Source organism: Drosophila suzukii, chromosome 2L, assembly GCF_043229965.1.
Source record: "Drosophila suzukii chromosome 2L, CBGP_Dsuzu_IsoJpt1.0, whole genome shotgun sequence".
Taxonomy (NCBI): Eukaryota; Metazoa; Arthropoda; class Insecta; order Diptera; family Drosophilidae; genus Drosophila; species Drosophila suzukii.
The window spans coordinates 17,681,705-17,705,317 of NC_092080.1; the positions used below are offsets into that span (position 1 = coordinate 17,681,705).

At 37.4% G+C, this 23,613-nt stretch overlaps 2 protein-coding genes across 2 annotated transcripts; both read left to right on the forward strand.

Moving 5' to 3' along the window:
• The first annotated feature begins 7,889 nt into the window (after positions 1 to 7,889).
• On the forward strand, positions 7,890 to 9,387 carry LOC108021727 (serine protease inhibitor 42Dd-like). The gene is made up of 4 exons (XM_017090564.4): positions 7,890 to 8,025; positions 8,075 to 8,916; positions 8,968 to 9,106; positions 9,162 to 9,387. The coding sequence occupies exons 1-4, from the start codon at positions 8,013 to 8,015 to the stop codon at positions 9,296 to 9,298; spliced, it is 1,131 nt and encodes a 376-aa protein (XP_016946053.4). The 5' UTR covers positions 7,890 to 8,012; the 3' UTR covers positions 9,299 to 9,387.
• An 11,684-nt stretch (positions 9,388 to 21,071) lies between these two features.
• LOC108009751 (Cytochrome P450 4d21) lies at positions 21,072 to 23,110 on the forward strand. The gene is made up of 5 exons (XM_017074363.4): positions 21,072 to 21,361; positions 21,420 to 21,806; positions 21,878 to 21,947; positions 22,003 to 22,199; positions 22,264 to 23,110. The coding sequence occupies exons 1-5, from the start codon at positions 21,199 to 21,201 to the stop codon at positions 22,971 to 22,973; spliced, it is 1,527 nt and encodes a 508-aa protein (XP_016929852.3). The 5' UTR covers positions 21,072 to 21,198; the 3' UTR covers positions 22,974 to 23,110.
• The last annotated feature ends 503 nt before the right edge of the window (positions 23,111 to 23,613 follow it).

The following is a 23,613-nucleotide window of genomic DNA, read 5'->3' on the forward strand; positions in this document are numbered from 1 at the left end:
CCAACAGTCGAAAATAAAAATAAAAACCTGAACCAAACCCAAACCCTTCCTCACTCCAGTGAAGTGCAAATATTTTTTTAAAAATATTTCTAAAGTCGCGTGCGCTTGTTTTAATGCATTTTTGCACACTTGACTGGCTGACGTTGCCCCTTTACCTGACCAAAAGGGTTAGGGTTTGGGTTAGTCCCGAACCGGATCGCAGTTTTAGGGGTTGTGCTATCCTGCCCATCGCTGCCAGCCTTTTGATTTATTTTTAATGGGCCTCTCATATTTTTGCACAGTCTCATAAACTAGCTGACAATATTGATTCTGCTCTCTGGCTGATCTATATTTTATGAGCTGACAATTGGACAAAACGTGGGTTGTCCGAAGTGTGCGAAAGGGTTAGGGGTGATTTGGAAAATCTTTTATTCTTTCTATCATTATTTCTAAATTTTATAGCACCCGGTGATCAGTTGGAAAAATAGTTTTTGTATAAGTAAACGCATAGTTAAAATAATGTTGAACCGTATATACATAATATTTTTTTATATATTATAATATCTTTTTGATTCCAGAAACATCCAAACTCTTTTTGTGTGTCGAGACTTAGTCATCTTGAAATCCAAGCCGACATGACCTCGACTTGGGAAATACTTCTCTCTAAAAAAAGGTAGTATATAAAACCAATCTTGAACACGAAATATATCTTGAAAACCTTTTTGAGATCCAACATTCCTGATAAAACATCAAACCCAACGTGTTGCAACCATTATCCTTTCAACCCAACATGTTTAAGAGCATCCTATTCAAACATGTTTGCTTTTCCCTAAAACATTTCGAGGGTTGTTTGTTTTGGCAGGATTTCACAACGAGCCGCAAGATTTCTTTAAAAAAACTAGTTTTCGATCTTTTTGTTTCTCAGGTAAACAATTACAAAAACCAACAACTGACAGCTTCAATTGAGCTTCTGTTACAGACTTTCTTTGTGTTTATTTATGCATTTTCTTTCACTTGATTTGATTTTGTGGTGAAGGGAAAATCTGCTTGCCAGACATTTGCATTTTCTTCACCCCTCAAACAATTTGCTGACCTATTTTCCTAATCATTTTCTTAAGTTTCCTCAGGTTGCGGCATTCAACTGGAAGCACTTCAACTTCATTAGATTTCTTTCCAATTGAGTTGTCCTGACCTTATGTGAACCTTTGACGGGACAATCCCACAGCCAGGGCATTGACTTGTACTCAGAATTTATAATATTTAAATTGGGTCTTCTTTCACGCCTGGCTGGGCTCAAGTGTCTGATTGATATTTTCCAATAACTTACAGATTTTATCTCCGATTTGTCTGTGCTCTAATTCAGGTAGAGTATATCTCTTCAATTGAATCTCCGTCAGATGGGCTTACATTTATACCTCTCCGTCATTCTGACAGGTCGAACGAATTCCCTGATCTACTCTACCCACATTTTGCATATTTTCAAATGGAGTTTTTGAAAAAAGAACAAAGATGGGTTCGGCTTCTGGTAATGCTCTCACTGTGTCTAATTGCGTGGATTGTGTGGAGTGCACAATGGAATTGATGGACTCGTGTCAGAATCCAATGTCATTCCGGTTTTCTTTCTGATCTCGACTGATTTCAAGGGTTGCTCTTCGCTCGATTTAATTAAATTTTATGCGCCTGCGCGCAATTTTTTACTCATTTGCCTTTTGTTTGGGAGTCGTATTCGTTTTCAGTTTGGTTTTCTGTTGACCCACACGCCTTCTGTTTCTGTGGTTCAGGATGACCAGGTTGACCGCATTTTGAACATGCCTGTTTTGAAGATCAAATGGTGTTCCGCTGTTTTACCTAAAAAAATCAAGAATCAATTTAAGAATATAGATATTTTTCGTATTTAAAATAAATGAAATTCGCTAGGAACTGTACTGCAATACAAATATATTTTATATTGCAATACCCTAAAAATTCATCTCTATGGACTTAAGAATTTTTTAGTATTATGAAATTGTATAAATGATCGCAGAAAAGTTCAAAACAAAATTTAATTGCTGCTCTATAATGTTTTTAAATTTGTTGCTAGAAATATATTTTATTAGATATATTCTATTTTAATTGTCACACATCAACATCTAAAATAAATATTTTTTGTTTATTCATACAGCTCCATTTCCGCCAGTGGAAACCACCTTTGGATATCATCCTTTGGGTAGACAACTGATCAGTCTCCGATTAATCAACATTTTTCCAGTTGAACTGATTTTGTCAGCCTTGCTTTGAGCCGTCCCTTTCGACATTCACTTAATCAAATTTCGAAATCAATAATTAATCAACTGATGCGAAGGCCAGGAAATCATTTGTCGCTGGAAAATCATTAACATGCATCCCTCTCACCCCCTGACTATGCAAATTTTTTCCCCGTGTTTCCGCATCGACTCGTGTTAAGTTACGCAAACAGAGGCCCTTCGGAAAGGATAATATTCATACAACATAATCTGAGCGATGCCTGGATTTTTGGCCCGGCATTTGCATATATTACAACTTCTGCTGGTCCTTTGATGTTTGATGAAATTAGCGAGAGAGCTCCAATCCTGTCGTATTAAATTTATTATAATGATGTCAATGCAGGCAGGCCACTCGCCCTTATCTCGAATTATATTTTATTTTGCCTGCTTTTAGTCCCTCTTATTTGTATTTATTTTGATTTTTATTTGTTTTCGTCGGCGGGTTATTAAACCATAAATAAGCAGGTTAGCAGGAAGTTCGGTTTTGGGTCGGGAGCGGAAATTATGAAAATACTCAAATTGCCCACATCCTGCTCCGCAGTTTTCCTTTTAGCCGGCTACCTGTCGTCTTTTGCCCTTCCGCTTTTCCATTTTCCTTAGAAGTCTTTTGGGTAGCCATTTCCGTGGCATACTTTGCGGCTGTTCTGCTTTTGAGTGCTCGCTGTCGGGTGATTTATCATGGGAGCATGCTTAAACAAAGCCTGAAAGGTTTCATATTTCATAAATTTAAGACAGTCGAAAGCCCTTTACGCACACATATTTCGTTCCATCAACCAGCACTCCATTTTCCTCCACATTCTCGTTAGCCACTTTTCGCGAAAAACCGCTAATGAAATGCCGCTCGAAAAGTTTTGCGGGCCAAAGCGAACGCATCGCAAATTGGCAACATCAATTAGTGGGGTTGAAAGCGGGAAAGGAGGAAACATATGCAAACTAGTTACCCGGTTAGATGGTTTCAGTTTCTCGTCGGTTTCCAGAGTTGGCGGGCGCCAAAATTTAACGCACAAAGTCAATTAAAAAGTTTTGGTCAAGTGCCAGGCGCTTGACAATTGTAGAAATTAAAACCGGAAAGGCAGAAGAGGTTTCTGGGGATAAAACTAAAAGCATAACAACATAATTGGCCAAGTTTAAATCATACTAACTAGTTTTAGACATTTCTAATAGGAATTTTGTTAGTTGAAAAATATTTTATATATTTTCTAACTATAGAAAATAAATCTCAAGTAAATAAAAAACTTTGTATTTATTTTATTAAACCTTAACCTTTTTAAGTTGTTCTTGTACAATAAACATATTTTTATCATCAGTTTTGTTTAAGTGGCAGGCTCTTGACAGTTGTTTAATGCAAACTATTTTTCAACTTTCCAAAATATAATTTTATTATTTTACTCCATATATTTAACATACTTAATAAATAAAAGGAATTAGTTTAGATATTTAAACAAACTAGGTTATTCTATAACAATATATTTCCAAGTACACTCTTTTTTAAGTGTTTCATTAAAACTTTGCGGCAAAATAGCTGGAGTATGAAACACAGGCCTCAATTAATTTTATCAGATGCATTTGATCGAATTCAATTAAAAGTTAAACGCCAAAGCGCGTACGTGGGCCATTACTCAACCCCCGGGGAAAGAATAGCTGGGGGCTAAAAGGTCCTTCGCCAGTTGAACATTTTTTGCGGCCGCAGTTATCATTGGACCAACAGGTGGACGGGCGATTGGCTCGCCCACAAATGACCCCATCAATAAAGATCCTATTGAAAGGCAGGCTAAAAGGCTTCGCTGGCGAACAGAGCCCACTAAAGAACCCGCCCACTCGGCAACCAAAGCCGTACCCATGAGAGCCAGCCAATTTGCTGGGACTTTGTGTCCCTCTATCTGTCGGCAACTTTTAAAATGGCCATGTTTCAAAAGTTATCGATGTTGGGGTAGGAAAGAGGTGTTTGCTTTTTTTGCGGACGAACTGTGGGCGGCTGGGATAGGTAGTTCCAAAGTTTTCTGTGGCACATTCCAACTTGCCCGTAATTCAATCAGTGATGGTGGCATTCTTACACGTGAGCTGTTTACGGAATGTCTGAAGAGCACTCTGGTTCAGTCGATTAGTTGGGCTTAGAAATGGCTGCGTGATAAAGCGGTGATCTTATATTAGCTCTATATAAAATGTTGTATTTAAATGAAATATTTATACTCCAGCCATATTTGATCTGAAGATCTTGTAGTTTCTTTCAAATATATTTTAATTTTTTAATTTTCAGCTTCTTAAAAATGTTTATGAGCTATCAAGATTTGGTTCTAAAAGTTTAGGATTTGTTTACAAATAAAGTAATTTAATTTGGTTTCCGTTTAAGAATGTATACTTAAATTCCGTATCCTTTTATTTTATAGCTCCCCATCTACCCGTAAACCTTCTTCAATCACGTCTTCCTCCGTTGGTCACCTAACTAGTGGCTCATCCACAAATTCGCTTAGACAAGCTCAAAGGACCTTGGGCACCGCATCATCCACTCAAGAGAAGCCATCAGCACAAATGCGACCACATTAAGGTGCGCAAAGACCCAATAAGAGTGAAAAAAGAAAACCGAGAGGAAAAAGAGAGGAAATTCCTTGAAGAAACCCACACCCTCGGGACAGGACATCTGCTCAATAATGCAGCAAAGGACATCCCGAGGTGTTGAACTGGGTCACAGTAGAGCCTGCCCGGGGGCATTAATCATTTTTGGCAAACGCAACAACCTGACAAGGCACTGAATAATCGCTCGAAATGCGCTGGCAATTATATAATTCCCGATCTCGGTGAGTGGGTTACTTGGGGATGAGGTGTGGCTCATTTATCATGCTAATACCTTTCGGTCAGTGGCAGTTTGGGTTTCGCATGTGCGAGCGTGTTGTTTGCCATCATTAATTATCTGCACATTGCGTTGCCGTTGCCTTTCCCTCCGGACTCCTCCGATTCCTCCGCCTCCTGTTGACACAACAACTTAAACATTTGTGCACACAGGGAGTAGCCAATGTCCAGTCTCTAATCCCCTGGACTCTCGGAAAAATCACGATGATATTAATCATCCGGTTAAAAAAAAGGACATAGTGCCGGTAAATAATTTTGCAAGAGATGGACCTGAAAAGGTGGCTGATAAACATTTAATACACAAGGGAAAAATATGCTAAGTTTTTGTGATTTTTTAAATTTCTTATCAAATATAAATATATGTAAGTTTCAAGTTATAGAATTGTTAAAAATATTTATAAAATTTGTGTTATATCTATAAGTTTTTATTGCGCACTTAATTTTGAATCTTAAAATTTTCTGTAATATTTTTATTTATGTTTTTCTATCAAGGATTTTTCTTTTCTTTTATTTTTAGTTTTTTTATACATCTATTCATATTTTAGTCTTAAGTTTTATTAGTTCTCAAAATATTTTGATTACTTTAAAAATAGGTTTTATTTTCTTCCATATCCTTTGATGTTATATTAAATCTTACCTTAACATCATTATGTTTTCCTTGATTAACTTTTCTCCGTGTACCGAAACAAAAAACCGAGGCTTGTCACTTTGACAAATGACTTTCGCTGAACTAAATTTAGCTGCAATTTGCATTTGGGATAATCAATTCTCAGACACCCGAGTTGCCTCTGGGAAGGTGCGATAGGGGTGAAAAATAAACACAACCCTCCGGATGGGTTATGAATACTTTTGTCACCTCTTTTGTCGCTCAGAATTTCGCACGTGGCTTCATTCTGCAAAAGTTTTAAGATTTCATGTGTATGTAAACGAATATTGTTGGGCACACAAAAGTTTGATTGATTTGGGTTCGTCCTTGTACTCAGCCCATTGATTGATTCGCCTTTGGATTAGTGTTCAAAAACTTTGTTATACGTTGATTGGTTATTTGATATTCATAACGCTGCGGGGGGTGGGCAGAAAATAAAAATAAAATTGAGAGCGACTCGAAGGTGCCAAGAAAAGGAAGCAGAAGACAGCGATGACGATGTCGGAAATCGAGGAATCGGCGCGTGCCGGTGGATTAATGTAATTACGCTTGTCGTAGGTTGTTAAGATGGATAGCTAGATAAAGAGATGGATGGATGGATGGTTGGGTGTCTGAATAGGCTGCAAGGTAATTCGATGCGTGCTGAACTGGATGAATGATAAAAGCGGTTGAGGGAGGTGCTCATCACGAAAACGAAGCAAACAATGAAGTTTAAAAAAGAGTGTTGAGGTAGGTTTATGAACCATAAAAATGAGAATATTATATGCAAAGGCTTTAAAATGAAAGAAAAGTTTCGTCCTTGAATAGAATTTATGTTTTAAGAATGATTAATATTTTATAAGATCCGTAAAATATTTGATCTTCATAAGAATTAATTATTAAATTATTATTAAATCCTTATTTAGAGACAATTTTAGTAGTACAACTAAAGCCAAAACTTAAGTTATGGATGGTTTTATTTGAATACTGGAAAAATACTTTCAGAAATCTATAATTTCGTAAGGTGCAGCTACCATTAAATCTTAAAATATTCCTATTTTAATAAAACTTTTTAATTGAAAATTAAGTGACCCCAATTAGATAGCAATATGAACTCCAAATGGTTACCTCTAATCGTTTCTGATAAATTCGTGTGAATATTTTAAGCCAGCCAAATCTGATGGCCTTGTGGTATAAAAACCGCTCACGCGATTGTCATCAAACGCAATCACCCACAAATAACCGTCATTAAATGCAACCATACACACATACGTGAACATAAAAGCCAGTCTACAAAATGAAACCATCAATTACAATAATAGCAACAAAGACTAAAAAAAAAACAACAGAAAATACAACAACAATCAGAGCACGCGGAAGTGTTTACAAAATGTCAAAGCGAAAACAAAGACTCGAAGAAAGAGCCGAAGAAAGAGCCGAAGAAAGAGGTAGAAAGACTGGCGCCCTTCTCCCGAAAAAGAGTTTCTCATGTCAATTTGGAGATTTCGAACCGAACTGAAAACGGAAAATGTCAATATCAGTGGCATTTGTCCTAAGCCAAAAAGAAAACATTAGAGCGAGAGGCACTTAAGATGCTGCGAGTTACGAGGGAAGAGAGAAGACCTGACATGCACTGCGAGAAAACAGAGTCACGAAAATGGTGAATTGCTTACCAGTTTTTTTTAACTTGTTAAAAATTGTTTTTTATATTTTACTAAAATTTTGTGATAATATCTATACACAATAACCATATAATACCTACTTATATAGAAATAAAGTAAATATAGCCCTTATGATCTGAGTCCAAATTTAAATTCCTTGTTATATCCGTGAAAAATCAATTTGATGGGCAATAAATACACATCGGAAAAAATAATAAAGTTTTCTTTTTTAAGAAAAAATACCCTAATATTAGGAAGAATTAGGAAGAACAAGGTCTTTATATTCCACATAGTCGGCTTTTATTACTCGTATTGTAAAAGGGTATACTAGATTCGGCAGCGTTTCCGACCCTGTAAAGTATACATATTCCGATGAGGATCCGATTATTTACCGCAAGAAGTTGCTTAGCTGAGTAACGGGTATCTGATAGTCGAGGCACTCGACTCTAGCGTTTTCTCTTGTTCTTATGCAATCCTTACAAAAAGAAATGGCATTTATAAATCCGACTGAACCAATCAAATTATAAGACTCGATGGGGAATCTAATTTGATCAGTATACAGAGTATAAATAACACTGATATTCGCAAACAATTTTTTATTTGTGAGCCACTTTCCAAATGAAGTTCTTGGGTAAGTAACAAATTTTATTTTCTTAAAAACCTCGTTAATTCTCTTAAAGGCTTGATATTATTGGCCACGTCAGTGACTTGCCGATTCACCGATGATTTGTACAAACTTTTGGCCAAAAGTAATGCGGGCAAGAATCTTATTTCGTCGCCTCTTTCCGTCGATATTGCCTTGAGTATGGTATACATGGCCGCTGGGGGAAAGACAGCCCAAGAAATGAGGAACGTTTTGAAACATCCCACGGATAAAAAGGCAGTGGCTCGTAAATACAAGGAATTTCTGACAAAGCTCGAAGGTCGCGAAAAGGTAGCCATCCTCGATCTGGCCAACCGCTTATTCGTAAACGATCTCTACACTTTAGTTCCGGAGTTTAATCAAGTGGTCAAAGATTCCTTTAAGGCCGAAGCGCAGGCTATCAGCTTAACTGATTCTGTAAAAGCCGCTTCGATCGTCAATAAGTGGGTGAATGATCAGACGCGCAGCAGGATAAAAACCGTTGTTGAGGAAAGTAATATGTCCTCGCGTTTGATAATGGTTCTCGTGAATGCAATTTACTTCAAAGGCCAGTGGCAGTACGAATTCGACCCTAAAAATACCAAAGTGGCCGATTTTCGATCTGCTGACAAAAAAACCGATCCTGTTCAGATGATGTCGCTCGTGGGCACATTAAGGGTGGGATTAATTCCGGACTTGGATGCCAAAGTAATCGAGCTTCCTTACCGGAATTCAAGCCTATCAATGGTCATCTTTTTGCCGGAAAAAGACGACGGCTTGCCAAAATTGGAGCAGAAGATCGCAGGCTTCTCTCAAAAGCTGAAAAGCCGGGCCGTGAATTTAAGGCTGCCAAAGTTTAAAATCGAATTTTCCTCAGAGCTAAACGATGTTCTTGCGACGGTAAGTATGACCCGATATTTGTGGGATCACTTTTATAATCTGCGTCTATAGATGGGCATACAAGATGCTTTTGCGGGTAGTGCGGATTTTGGAGGTCTAGTGAAACAATCAGGAGCCAGCATCAGCAAAGTCACACACAAGGCTTTCATTGAGGTTAACGAAGAGGGTGCCGAGGCAGCAGCTGTAACAGGTACACTTGATTTTCTTAGATGTCCCACTTTGTACGACATTTGTTGAAATTGCAGGTGTTGGACTGGTATCGAGGTGCCCAACTTGCAACGCCTTCCAATTCAATGCCGATCATCCATTTGCCTACGTCATTCGCGATGAGGACACCATTTACTTTCAGGGACACTTTGTAAAACCAGAAAAATTAAGTTAGTAAAAGGAAACGGAAATAGTGCTCTCTCCGTTAACCCATTTTTAAGTGAATAAGATAATAAAAATAAATATTACCGATATATGACGAAATATTTGCCTAATGCCATTGTTTTATCGAACCAGAAGAATTTCGAGCTCGACAGTTCCGGATGCTAAGGTCCTCACTCTATCCAAGAAGACCTTCGATGAACAGCTTGCTCACCTTAACTACACTACGTTCGCTACTCATATCGGCCCCACCCTGAACTTTAAATGTTTCAGAAGTACTTTTGTAAGCCGAACGAATTGGGGTATTTTACAATTGTATACGCTGATATATAAAAAAGAAATTACTAATATAGCAACGTTGTTTTCATGAACTGCGTAGTAGAAATCGGCATTTAAGAGCTGAATTTAAAAAAATTGTTTTCATGCTATGTTGCGTCTCTAAATCGATCAATTTTCGATCTTCTAGCGATAAACAAAGTCTGCCTGGTAACGAAAAAGATGATCCAATACCCATAGCGCAAAATTCTATCTAGCGCCCACATTTTTAATATTTTCTAAAAGTGCAAATGTGATTTTACTTTAAATATTAATGTCCTTCTACATGCCCGAAATTACTTAATGTGATCCTTCCATTAAAAAGTGATAAGAAAATATTTCAATCAATGCTAGGTGGCGCTGTTGCGGTGTGTGCAATCTTGGGACCAGTCGCTTCTATCTCCCTCTATGTAACCCATCAAATATGGTTTTTGTTTAGTGTGCTTAGTTTTTCTGCGTGTAGCTCCTCCACTTGATGTATTGTCTCAGGCCGCTTGATTTATCTCTTGGACGCATTTCACACAGCGTTGAGTTGGTAATGAAACTCCAATCAACAACGTGGGATGACCACTCGAGGGTCAGTCAGTGGGTTATCGAGGGGGGAAGCACTCAGTCTGTGGCTGAGATTCGGTCCCAGACTTTTTCTTCTTTCTTTATTACCATTTTTTCCTGTGCTCATTGTTTGAGTGTCTTGTAACTGTAACAGCAATGCAGACAGGCGACGGACTCGAAAGACGGAGACTTCGGTAGTTGCGTAACGCAGCCAAAAGTGGAGCAGAGCCGTCGCTTTCTCCTCCCCCAACACCACATTCTGTCTCTCTTTTTTCCGCGTTGTGAGAGGATCTTTTAGTTTTCAGAGGAAGGTGGTCTTGGGGTTATAATAAAGTTTTTGATACGACTTAAATTGGGAGATTTATTTTCCCTAAAGTTGTCTGAGTGTTTTTAAAATACTTTTGAACATTATAAGAGTTTAGTTTTAGTTCTACTATTTTTAAGAAGTATTAACAATAAGTTTAATGATACAATGTTTTTTTTATTATCACAATTTTCAAGTACAATTTGGTTAAGGAGTGAGGAATTGTAAGGATTGGAAATTGATAACTAAGATTCAACCAAATCAAAATCCTGTAATACTATATTTTATGTACAAAACATGAACAGATATCAATACAATTGTGCAGGAATGTTTATATTGATAATTTCTGAGTCATTTGAGTATTAGATATCACCTTTATAGGTTAATATGCTAACATTTAACATTGAATTTTCTGTGTCAGGGTATCTAAACATCCTGTTTGCATTACTTATCTGCTGCTGTTGTTGTTTTTTTCACTTTCTGACAAGTGCATGATGCATTGCCTTTCGGTGGCCGAAAGTGGGTGAAAGGCTCTCGGTTTTTGGTGGATGCTGGAATTGCGACCAGAGTGGCTGTGCTATCTGTGCTGAGCAAGTGACTCTTAATTTACGACTTGGGGACCCGGCGACGACCACGATAACAATTTGTCAGCTTAATGGCGCCGAAGGATGCGCGGTCTGCTTTTTCGCATACCGACTCCTTTTCCAGCAACTTAGTTTCAAAAGAAACAAGGAAGTGTTTTTCGAGTGCAGCGGACTGCGAAGTGAGTCTCCATTTTCGGGTGCAACGACCAAACAACAATTTTTGTGCATTGCGTTGATTTGTTTATAATTGCACTGCTCCACTCTGCACCACTCCACTCCACTCCACTCTTCTACTCCGATCTGATCCGATCTGCCCAGCTTTACTCTGCTCTGCTCGGTGGAATGCAGGCGGTTCGTGACTTGCTGAGCGAGACGAATGCGAAACAATTAGTTGGGGGACTAAAAGATATGTAAGATATAGTATAATAACAAAGTTTGGAGTAATCGTAGAGCAGGCAAAAGCTCTTCGGAAATAAACTTTTTTGCACTGATCAGCTGTTTTATTCTGTTCTGTAAGTATTTTGAAAATAACTTGTAGTAAAACTAGTTTCTCTTTACAAGCTGAGAATATTTATTTAAAAACCTTTAAAAGCTCAGCATATACCTCACAAAATATTAAAGAAACATGACATGACAAATTATTGTTCAAGAAAGTTATAACAATGAGTGAAAATTTGATAATGGAAATATATACCATGCAAATATTTCGTATGTCACAGAAGAAAATGTAAATCTCAAGCTTTTGGATTTAATACAATATGCAAAGAGTTATTTTAAAACAATTTTCATGGAAAAAAGTTCTGAAGGTATGTTTAGAAAAAATAATTTAAAGTTAAACAATAATTTAACATTTATACGTTTAACATTTATATATACCATGCAAATATTTCGTATGTCACAGAATAAAATGTAAATCTCAAGCTTTTGGATTTAATACAATATGCAAAGAGTTATTTTAAAACAATTTTCATGGAAAAAAGTTCTGAAGGTATGTTTAGAAAAAATAATTTAAAGTTAAACAATATTTTAACATTTATACGTATACGAAGATGACTAATATTTTTTTCTGTTTATTTGAGGCTAGGCCAGAGTACAAACTATTGGACTCCAAGGGGAATACAAGTGGGGTCATAACTACAACGACAGTCATGCCCATGCAAATGTATTCATTAGTTACTGCCGGCGTCTGCCTCACACATTCACACCGAGACACGCTTGAATTTATGCTAATCCGAATGCAAACACACTCCTCGGAGACCGCACCCCCTCTTCCGCCGCTGCTCCAGTCTCCAGGTCCTCTGATCCCCTCACTATATCTTGACTTTGACTTGGAGTAATCACCAGCAAGTCTCAAGACTCCGGCGACAATCGAGCTTGTTCAATTACGTGCTGCAGTTCTACACACAGAGAAAGGTTCATAAGGATTGGAAATATTAAAACAAATAGTTTTATAACATAAACTTTAGAATTCTTAGATAGATATTGTAAATATTACCTATAATAGTAATATTTGTATTACTTTTTAAGAATTTTGAAAACGACAGAGGAACAAGTTATTCTTTTATTTTTTAGTTACAACACAAAAAGTTTCAGGTTTTTCTCTCTGTGCAAACTCGATTTGTGTCACTTGAAGCAGGATGGAGAGCCCCTCCTTCTCAATGTTTCACCGTCTCTAAGCTCGCTAGTACATTCGCATTTGTTTTGCATATGTTTTCATTAATCTTACTTAGAGGGAAACGGGGAAATAGGGGAAAACTGATAGGCCTATTTTGATCTGCAGGGGAGTTGCCCACCAACCTGATCGGAACCCCACACTGCCGCCTGGCTGATTGTTTATGATGATATAAGGGTAATCATGGCCCGGGTGGCATGTGCCAAATTTGCCGCAAGGTTAAAGAGTTGAGTTGAGTTGTCGACTGTGGGCGATCTGGGGACTGGAGATTAAAGACCTGGGAGGAGTCGCGTGAGAGGTATGGAAATAATAATTAATTATTGTTTGTTGGGTAAATTAATTGTTTAATTCTTTTTTGGGGTAATTGATATCAGATGAGGGCAGGAGATCAGAACGATTGTATGCTTGACCTGATTTAAAAATGAATTTAAAAAATTTGTTTTAATTTCTAAATGTTAATTTAGACAAATTACTAAAAAGCCATGTCTTTAATCTTTGGTAGTCATTTTAGAAGCTATGACACAAAGACCCTAACTTACATCTCCGCTCTAAATGAATCTTCACCTTTTGGCGCTTCCCATAAGTAAAAAAACAAGTCAAGTCAGACCTCACCTTTAAATGCAAAATAGTTTATCACGCCCCCATCAATCAGGGCTAAATGTTAAATCCAAAAAGGAGGCAACGACGACGAAATCAATTCCACTTCTTGTATCTGAATCTGAATGATTTCAATTGTTTGACTTGGTTTTTTTTCCGGCGTCATCGCATTATCCAAATGCCATTTAAGTTTAACCTTTTGAGCGGCGGGTTTCAATTGAGGAGGAGCCCGAAGAGGAGGAGGTTTGCTATGCAAATTTCATGGCTACCAAAACCGCGTTCATCATCATCGCCGTGGCTAAAAAGCCGCCAATTCAAACAATTCAATGCTACCCAATAATGGGAGAGAAAGATGATTTTCGTTTTTTAGGAAACCGCAAATTCATGATTTTTTTTTGTGTCATTATATCCCTCATTTAAAGTGCGCGAAACAGTAAATACCTGACTATCTCAATGGGTGTTGTATGGATATCGCAGTAGATAGCCAACAAAAGGGCCTCAAGAGACATGGCTACCGCATTGAACAACTATTGGTATTTTTTTAAGGAGTGCCAGACACAACAAAACCATTTTGCACACTTATTTCTTTGAACCACTTTTGTGTCCAATTTTGGGAGGCAATAATTTGAAGCTGGAAAGTTTGACATTCTTGCCTGGCGGCGGCATTCTTGTTAAGATTAGCACGATTACATCGATTACCATATAGTCAAGAAGGCGAAAAAATTGAAATTAGAGACCGCTAGACCGGGCTCTAACTAGTTTTATTCACTTTTTTATGTTTGCGCAAGCGTCTTGACAGCAACGACTTCGTTTTTAAGATTCCCGCGGCGCATCGCACCTGAAATTACAAATTTTGTAATTGCCAAACAAAGCGCAGAAGCCGAAAAAAAGGGGTCGAGTAGGAGGACGGTGCTGATGGCAGGGGAGGAGTCTTCGCAACTGGGACTGAGACCCACTGGGACCTACAATGCCGGTATTGCCAAGAAGGCAAGCGCTAAATTATAGTAGATTCGAGCTCATGTTGCAGGCAAAAGGCATGTGCACGTTGTGCAAATCGCTGACAAAATGCGAGCCCGCATCGAGTGGTGATCACAATTTGCGGTGGCAACGTGAGGTGATCACAGTTCAGAGATGGGTCTACGCCTCCATTTTAATGAATTTACATATATTGTTAATTTATTTTTATTGGGTTTTAATTACATGCTAGTAAGAATGATAAGCATTGGAAACTGAAAATAAAATAAACGAGATATATCTACATTACATTAATATTATAAGTTTATTTACGACTTTTCGCTCCCGGGCATTAACCCTGTGTATTTTATGCGCCTTATATACGAGAACTTTCCGAATAAACAGTTGAGAATTTTTAGAGTTGACAGATGTTTAAATTCAAAATGTGCTTAATGTAAGACCTCTTTCAGTACGAACGGTCTTAAAATGGTAAGCATGATGTCATTCTTAAATGAAGACTGCTTGTACTTGATCTTAGCATGGTGTTTTTTCCTAAGTGTACTACTACCTCACAGATATTCTTAGATAAGACCACACACACATTTTTTAATATTAATATGTAAAATGTTCTATTTTTGAGACAGCCTTGACGCTTCCAAATTTGTATCTATAAAGTTCTACTAAAACTGATTTCCAAATTAAAATGTTCTATAAAACTTCAAGAGCGTCAACCAACCTTCAGTTGGATTCCTATATCTATTAATAATATTCAACGAAGTTCTTTACCACAAAAAGTAATTTTAAAAATTAGTAATTTAATATTAGGTAACCTTTTTTCCCCTATTTCATTTTTTTTTCTAACACACGCTGTCACCTCTAATGCGAAATGCACTGGATGGGCGGGCAATTACAGACTCACACGGCAAAAATATTACGACAGCAAATAGCTCACTAAATCAAAACAAATGAAAATGAGAGTTGAAGCTATCGACATTTGAATCGAGATCCGAAAACGATGGACCACTTTCGCATGGGGGAAGCCTCTTCATCGGTAAGCATTAGATCTCGTGGAGTGGAGAGACATCCAAGATGTTCGTGTTTTCGTGTGTAAGTTTTTTGCTCTTCTGTTATGTTTTATATTTTTTTTTTGTAATTTTTTGGTTGTTAGTCGAATGCGGAAGTCGGGCCCCAAACGAATGTTTCTTTGTCTAACAACTGTATTAGCCAGCATCCCCCGCACCTCTCAGCCTTCTCAACACCCGCATCAATTGATCAGCACTCCTGGAGCAATTACGACTACCGCCCGCTGACTTCGCCTCGGAGTTTTTTACTTTGTTTCTCGCTTTATTTAATAAAATCAAATCCAATCATAAATAAATTTAAACTCGTTTGACCACAAACTTAAGCCAAATGAACACACAAGCGCACATGAACTACAATCTACATATAGAAAATCCCGATTGGCATGTAAGAAACGTGCAGGTTTTAATGCGAATCATTGTAGAGTCGGGATTACACAGGGAAAAATGTTAACAATATCAGCATTAAGCTAAAAATACTTATAAGTTATTATTACCTAGAATAAATGATAGTTCTAGAATGCCAAAAATTGGAGTTTAATACATCTGGTAATGCTTGATATACAAATCTAAATTTCCGCAAACTTATTGAGTTAGTGTTTAGAATAAAAAAATTCCTATAACAAATACATTAGAAAGAATAGAACTTATGATTTATAGAACTTTTTAAAGATATTCCAGATTTTTACATGTGCATTAATCTAAGGCACGGAATTGGAATCGAAGTCTGGAGAGTTAGAGGCGGAACCTGAGACGAGGAGATGGAATCGGGCACGGGCACTTAAGTGCGTTCGCTCCAATATTGTCGTGGGTTGTGGAGTGCTGAGTGTGTGCCTCGGATACGGATGATTGCCTGGCTTCAACTGTGCACATGCCAACGCTCATATATATATATAGATCGGTTAAGCTATGTTGTAGATACAACTCTATCCGCCCCCTTCTCGAGTAGCTCGTGTTGTCAACTATTCACTTCGTTGAATAGTTTTGTGAATTCAATTGGCCGCGAAAAGCGGTCGAGAGCGATACCCTTTAATTTGTAGCGACTATAGTGCAGTTTTTTTAATTGATTAATTATACTAATACCCGGCTAGCTATATTTCGTAACAGGCAATAATAACGTAAGCTTCTAGTAATTTATTCTAGTCTGAACAGTTCACTAGCCCTTTCTGAAGAAAATAGCGATCAAGGCTAGATAAATTGTTTTCATACCCGTTACTCGTAGAGTAAAAGGGTATTTTAGACTGGATGTTGTCTTGATTATAAATATCATTCTCCATCCCAAAAATCGTTAAAATCGGACCAATCATTAATCAGTTATAGGCAAATAAAGTGTGCAGTCTTGGTTTCAGTCGCTTTGGCTGAGTAACGGGTATTTGATAGTCGATGGCATCGAATATAACGTTCTCTCTTGTTTTTATGCATTTTTCAAGTTTGAAATTTTTGGTACTTCTGTTTTATTAACACTACGCTTTAATAATGTAATTATTAAGTTTATTTCCTCGTATAGCCTGTAAGCACTTTCCCGCATAATATTTTAATGTATTTTTCATCTCCTTCGGAAGCTGGACGAAATCTCTTTTATTGAGTGGCCCCATCAAATCTTTCCATTACCATTTTTATTTCCATCGCGATTTCCACTTCCTTTCCAGTTTTTCCTCTGGCTGGGGAAGTCGGTTAGGATTTTCCTGGGTCGCTTGGGTTTCGACCTCGATGCAGTAGCCGCTTGACTTATATATCTTTTACTGCTTTTTCTTGTTATGATGTTTTCAGTTTAAGTGCTTTTTTTCTGGGCCAGTATTTACAAGCGTGTTTAATCGTAATCGCCAGAGACCAATTCGCTGGTGCTCGCAATGTAAGCAGAGTTTTTTTGTAAGTTTTTTTTAACTATGTACCTGATGTTCCTTTTTGCATATTTCGCCTTAATCAATTCAATTTGTATTTTTTCTTTAGTTTTTCGCTCATTTGCATTGACCATAAATTCAATTTAACCCGAATGTCCGTCTTTCAGGCACTACTTTTCTCTTTTTTCCCACTTTGCATATCAGGTGACGCGATTTGGGGGGTAAAGCACTCCTCTCTTGGAAATACATCTTGATTTCTTCCTCACTGCTCGAGTTATTTACACGCTTTTAATTCAATTTCAATTGCACAATTAATCAAGAGCTCGGTACACCTTGCGGCTGAGTATTCACATTCATTCACTATCCAAAAAACTAAATTCACTTTTCAGTTTTCCTGTGCGTGTTTTGGCGCTTGAAGTTCAACGGAGCGTATGAGCGATTTTCGAGTTGTCGAGCCTCTCTTTTTATGTTTGTTGAACTCTTTCTGTGTTAATTAAACACTTAAAGTTGGCCGCGCTTTGTTAACGCTGTCATAATACCGACTATCCACCTCTCCCCCTGTGAAAACAATTGCATTTTTTCCGAATCTGTTCCGTTTTCGTGTGTGCAAAATGATTGATTCGATTTCGCAGTGGCAGCCAACGCACAATGGGCAAAGCCACGCTAAATTTATGGCCCCCAACTCAAAGTGCATGAAATTTTTCATTGCGTGCAACAAATGCTGACCCGAAAGTTGAAATACCCTAGTAAAACAACTATCTTACGAGTATATTTAATATTTTCCAAATTGAAAATATATTGTTGATTTTTCATAATTTTTTAAACCTAGACGTATTAAGAAATTTAACAAATCATTTGTCCTTAAATAAAATAATTCAAATCTATTTTTATAAATAATAATATTTTTTAATGTTTAATTAATGAAATTATAAATTCATTAATTTAGAAATAATAAATAATGTTTTCTTAAAATAGGTTTAAATTTGGTTTTACTCAATAAATGCTAACAAATATCAGGCAAACTTTCGATATATAAGGGAGGTATTAAAACGTTCTCCATCTGAATGGTACCCATTCGCTAGTGATCAGCAGTTCAAATATTTTCTGATTTCAATTCAAAGTCGAAGTCGGACTGGAGTCTGGATTTTAAGGTGGGTCGTCGTGAATAGCGGAAATTCCACATGCGATCGGCTTCCAAACAAACACTAAAAGTCAACCACCGCCTCTTTTGCCATGGACACCGCCAAATGGAAATCAAAGCAAATGGAAAACACAAAAATATCTTGCAGATGCATAGATGCACGGTGCAAAAGACAAAAAAAAAATACACTCCAGCTGCTTGGGTGCAATAACATTGACATTTAGAATGCGAACCGAGACCCGGGCCATTCATAATTGCAAAAATGCCATAAAGAGCAGCGAGAAAACCCCAAACGAATCCGAAACCAAAACCAAAGTCACTGATTCCAAAAACAAAACCAAGTCGCGACACACAAACTGCCAAACGAAATCGAAATTGAAATCGAACGCACCGAAAGTCCACAAATCTACTAACCTTGTGCCCCGCTTGGGCCATAAAAACTGCGTATCGATTTCGTTGCATAGAGAAAAAAGCCATTAAGAAAAACATTAGGTTCAAGTAACTTAAACTTTTTAGCATAGGATTTCTTATTATCAAGATATAAAAATAAATTTAAGACATATACACTTTAATGGTGCATACTTAAAAAGCTTTCAATGTGTTGCAAAACGAACCTTATACAATTTTCTCTGATTAACAAAATAAATAAATTTTATAGTCCCATTACGACTACCTATCTCTACCCCATACTTAAACTATTAAACTATAAACTACTATTTGGCGTAATACTATTTTTAAAAACTAAATTGCATTTATAATTTGTCATTTTACTGTTCAAATCTCTAGATTATAATAGATATTAATGAAATACTACCACAGCCTTCACGACATGAAAATTGTCAACTGAATTATACATACAGTTATTTGATATGAATTTTAAATATTACTAAATACTTTTTTAGCTTTGGTTAACAAATTTTCTGAAGTGTAAACGTTGCGGTCTTGCTGTAGGAATTTCCATTGGCAACGGAGTCGTTCGGGCCAGGCCAATTATAGCGCACTTGTCCGCGGACACGAAGTGGGGGCCAAATAGCCATGGCTCCAAAGAGCTGAGTGGGAGTGGGGCAAAGTGTGGGGCCAGGATTGGTTTTTTTTATTTAAGTCCACCTCATGTGGATGCCACAAAGTGCATTGAGCAATGCGTTTTATTTCCTTTCTTAGTTTTCGTGAGCTTATCCGTATTGTATTCTGTTGTAATTTTAGATAAATAATTTAATGATCGTGGGATCTTGGGTCTAGATTGGCTATAGCTAGAACGTATGTGATGATAATACCTACTAATTAGTCTTTAGTAGCCGCGTTGAGTAACCTAAGCAATAAATAATAATTTGAGTAGTTTATCATTGGCGCTGATACCTATAATTATACATTTTTAATATCGTGTGCCGTTTATTAAAATATATAGTTGTTTTCACCCAATAAAAACAATTATTAATTATTAGCATGTAAATAGGTTAGTGTTATTAGAGAAAGAGTGCTGGATGTCGTAAGTGCACTTCGAACGGAATTAAATAGTAAGGGCTTCTAAATAACTTATATTTGAAGATTATTGTTTTTTTTTAATAAGTTTTTAGAGAATTTTAAACATTTCATTTACTAAATAAAATTATATGCCAAGTCGTTTGAGTGCAATTTTTAGAAAATATATTATTCAGTTTTCATAGGAACGGTCGGAAAATCAATGGCAAAATAAGAAGAAAATGTCAGTCGACTTTTTCTTTATCTGTACTATCCCAATATTTTTAATGTATTGTGTGTGCCTGGGTCCAGCTTTAACAAAATTTGAGGCCAAGTAAAAAAAATAGTATATATATAGTACAGTTAAATGCATTGTAACTAAAGAATCAGAGGTCACTGTTGAAGTAAGTACCATTTGACCTAACTCTGGCACAGGATTATAAAGGGGTTAATTGTTATTAAGGGTCTGAAGATCTTTAAATATTAAAAGATAAGTTATTATAGTACGAATATTTTCTTTTATATAGTTTTGGGTGTTTCTATGGGACTATGAAAGTAGTATATTAACTGATAATTATACATTTAAAACTACTTACAAAATATGTTTTTAAAATTCAATAATATTTAATTGCGGTATATAAAATTTACCTTGCCGAAACTAGTTTCTTTTTTTTATTACATTTTTTCATATTTTTAACTTAGTTGCGCATCGCTATAAGACATTGCCTTAAAACTGGCTTCCTAACTAAATTTCGTTTTGAGAAAGGCAAGCAATGTTAACCTTTGGGAAGAGATTATTCCTACTGGGAGTTTTATTTCTGATATTAACCAATTAAGCTGATTTCTTTTGGACTTTGCAGTCAAGAGTGTAAATGGCGTTATTTGCTTTCTTAGTGTACTAATGGATTTATACTTTGTGCACAAAAATAAAAAGAGCGTAATATAAAGGGCCTTTTCAAATAAAGACACGTGAAAACAGTTTAGTCGTTGGCCTCGACTATTAGATACCCGTTACCACCAGAGGGATTGAGATATGCTTAAAGCAACTCTGCTTTTTTCACTAACACATCTAGCCTATAGCGCCACCTATCTTGTTCTTCTATAGCGCCACTTTGACTCGGCTAGTGATCCAGATCAAGAATATATATATTTTATGGGGACGGAAACGCTTTCTTCTACCTGTTACATACTTTCTGTCGAATCTAGTATACCCTTTTACTCTACGAGTAACAGGTATAATTACAAATAACTCTTACTTACGATCCCTGATATACACCGTAAGCTAACAGTAACAGCGACAGTTGGGTGAAATAAGTGCTGATGCCAAGTACATAAGCCCAACCTAAATTGATTCAGGACTCGATCTGCGACTTCATTTTCCGCTTAGAGGTTGATACCATTGAAACTCTTTCAAAAATGTGGCTTTCCTTAATTCTAGAAGCTTTTATCCTGATCTTGGCCTGGGACTTTTACCGCAGGCACCGACGGTCTGCTATCCTTCTGAGGTCAAAAATCTCGGGACCACTTTCGCTCTTAGTACTGGGCAATAGTCTGCAGGCCTCAGCTTTGAGGTCGGAAAGTGAGTATATATTCTCGTTAAACCCGTTTATTAAAGTATAAAAATCGTACGTTTTTAGATTACATCGAATACTTTAGCAACACTTTCAATAAATATGGCAACACCTTTCGACACTGGATTCTGGGCGAATGCCTGATTTACACCAAGGATGTAAAGTTATTTGAAGCCATTCTTAGCAGCAGCACCCTACTACAGAAAGCTGAGGTCTACAGAGTCATGCGGGACTTCCTTGGCGATGGACTCTTTCTTGGCTCGGCAAGCAAATGGGCTTCTCGGAGAAAGGTTCTTGCCCCAGCCTTTCACTTTAAATGCCTCGAGAACTTTGTGGAGATTATGGACAGAAACAGTGAAATTATGGTGAAGAAACTGAGAAAGGTTGCTGATGGGAAAACACCAGTGGACCTTTTCAACTATGTTTCCTTGGAAGCTCTTGACGTGATTACAGGTATTTTTATTATGAAAAATACATTGGATATTGTGTTTAATAACATTGCTGTCATTTTACAATTTATTTAGAGACTGCCATGGGAGTCCAAATGAATGCCCAGACCGACCCTAATTGCGCCTACACTAAGACGCTTAAGAGGTAGGCTGATGGTAACCATATTGAATGTCCTTTCCATTGTATATATTCCTTTCAGTGTTGTCCATATCGAGTCGGACCGCTTGTTAAGTCCTTCAAAACGCTTTAACTGGCTTTTTCCGCTGGCAGCCCCTTTGGTTTACTGGCGATTACAAAGAGATATACGCCTTATGCATGAGTTTACCTCTAAGATAGTTCGTGAAAGGCGAGCAATTCTAGAGCGGTCAAAGGCCGACGGTAGCTACCAACCGCTGAGTACGTGAATTGATTAATTTGAAAAATATTATTTTTTTAACACAATATATTTTGTACCTTCTAGGACTGGAAGATGAAAAGACCGGTGGTAAATCTAAGATGGCCCTTCTGAACATTCTGCTGCAAGTCTCCATCGATAACAAACCCTTAACTGAGCTGGATATTCGCGAGGAGGTTGGCGGCTTCATATTCGCGGGAGATGACACCACCACCAGTGCGGTGTCCCATGCCTTACACGTCATTTCAAGGCATCCTAAAGTGCAGAAGTGCGTATACGAGGAGATTCTGGGTGTCCTGGGTCAAGATCCCAACACTCCAGTGACCCAGTCCCAATTACTAGATCTAAAATATCTCGACTGCGTTATTAAGGAGACAATGCGTTTGTATCCACCAGTACCTTTTCTCGGGAGATACATCCCCAAGGACTTGCACGTTGGGGATAAAACCATTCCCGGTAATACAAACGTTATATTAATGCCGTACTATGTCTATCGAGATCCGGAGTACTTTCCTGATCCTCTTACTTTTAAGCCGGAACGATGGATGAATGTTAAAGAGGCTTCTTTTCCTATCCATGCCTATATTCCGTTTAGTTTCGGACCCAAGAACTGCATAGGGCAGAAGTTCGCAATGCTCCAAATGAAAACGTTGATTAGTAAGGTTATACGACATTACGAACTACTTCCGCTTGGTGAGGACCTCAAGGCTACATACACTTTTGTACTCAGTTCCTCGTCGGGATTTAATGTTGGCCTAAGGCCGAAAAAATTCTAGAGCGGAAAAGAATATGTCAATAATACATTGAAATGACATGATGGTATATTAATATGTTTAGTAGCTAAGAGGTGTCTGGTAAAAGAATTATATACAAAATATGCAATTTAAAAATAAAATTTTTAATAATCAAAATCTATGCTATAGGACTTCCGTTTTTGTGGATTCCCACTTTACCTTTTTTTTTGCATTCCATGACTCATCTGCTGCTTCCACTTAACCCACTTGGGAGTCGAAGACTTCACCCACATGTGCGCAATTTCCATAAGCCAATTGCAGAAACCTCTGCCCAAACGAACCCAGAAAAACTACACAAGACCGACAACCAGTAACGACAGTTTTTTTGTCACAACTCCAACATTAAAACATTCTTTACAGCCCCTGGGCACGCTTCAAGCCGCACACATACGACCGTATAAAAGTCAGCCAAAACGATCTCATCATAACTTAAACGTCACGTTGCAAAGAGCCCATTAAACTATGGGCTACAAAGCCAAAAAATAGATAAAAGAAAAACTCGCAGGCGACACAGTGAACCAATGACTTCAAACGATCGATGGGAAAAAAAGAGTTAAGGTGCATTTTAAGAGTGATCACAGGCTGGTTTTAAGAGAGAAACTCGAAGTGCCGGCGATTTGAG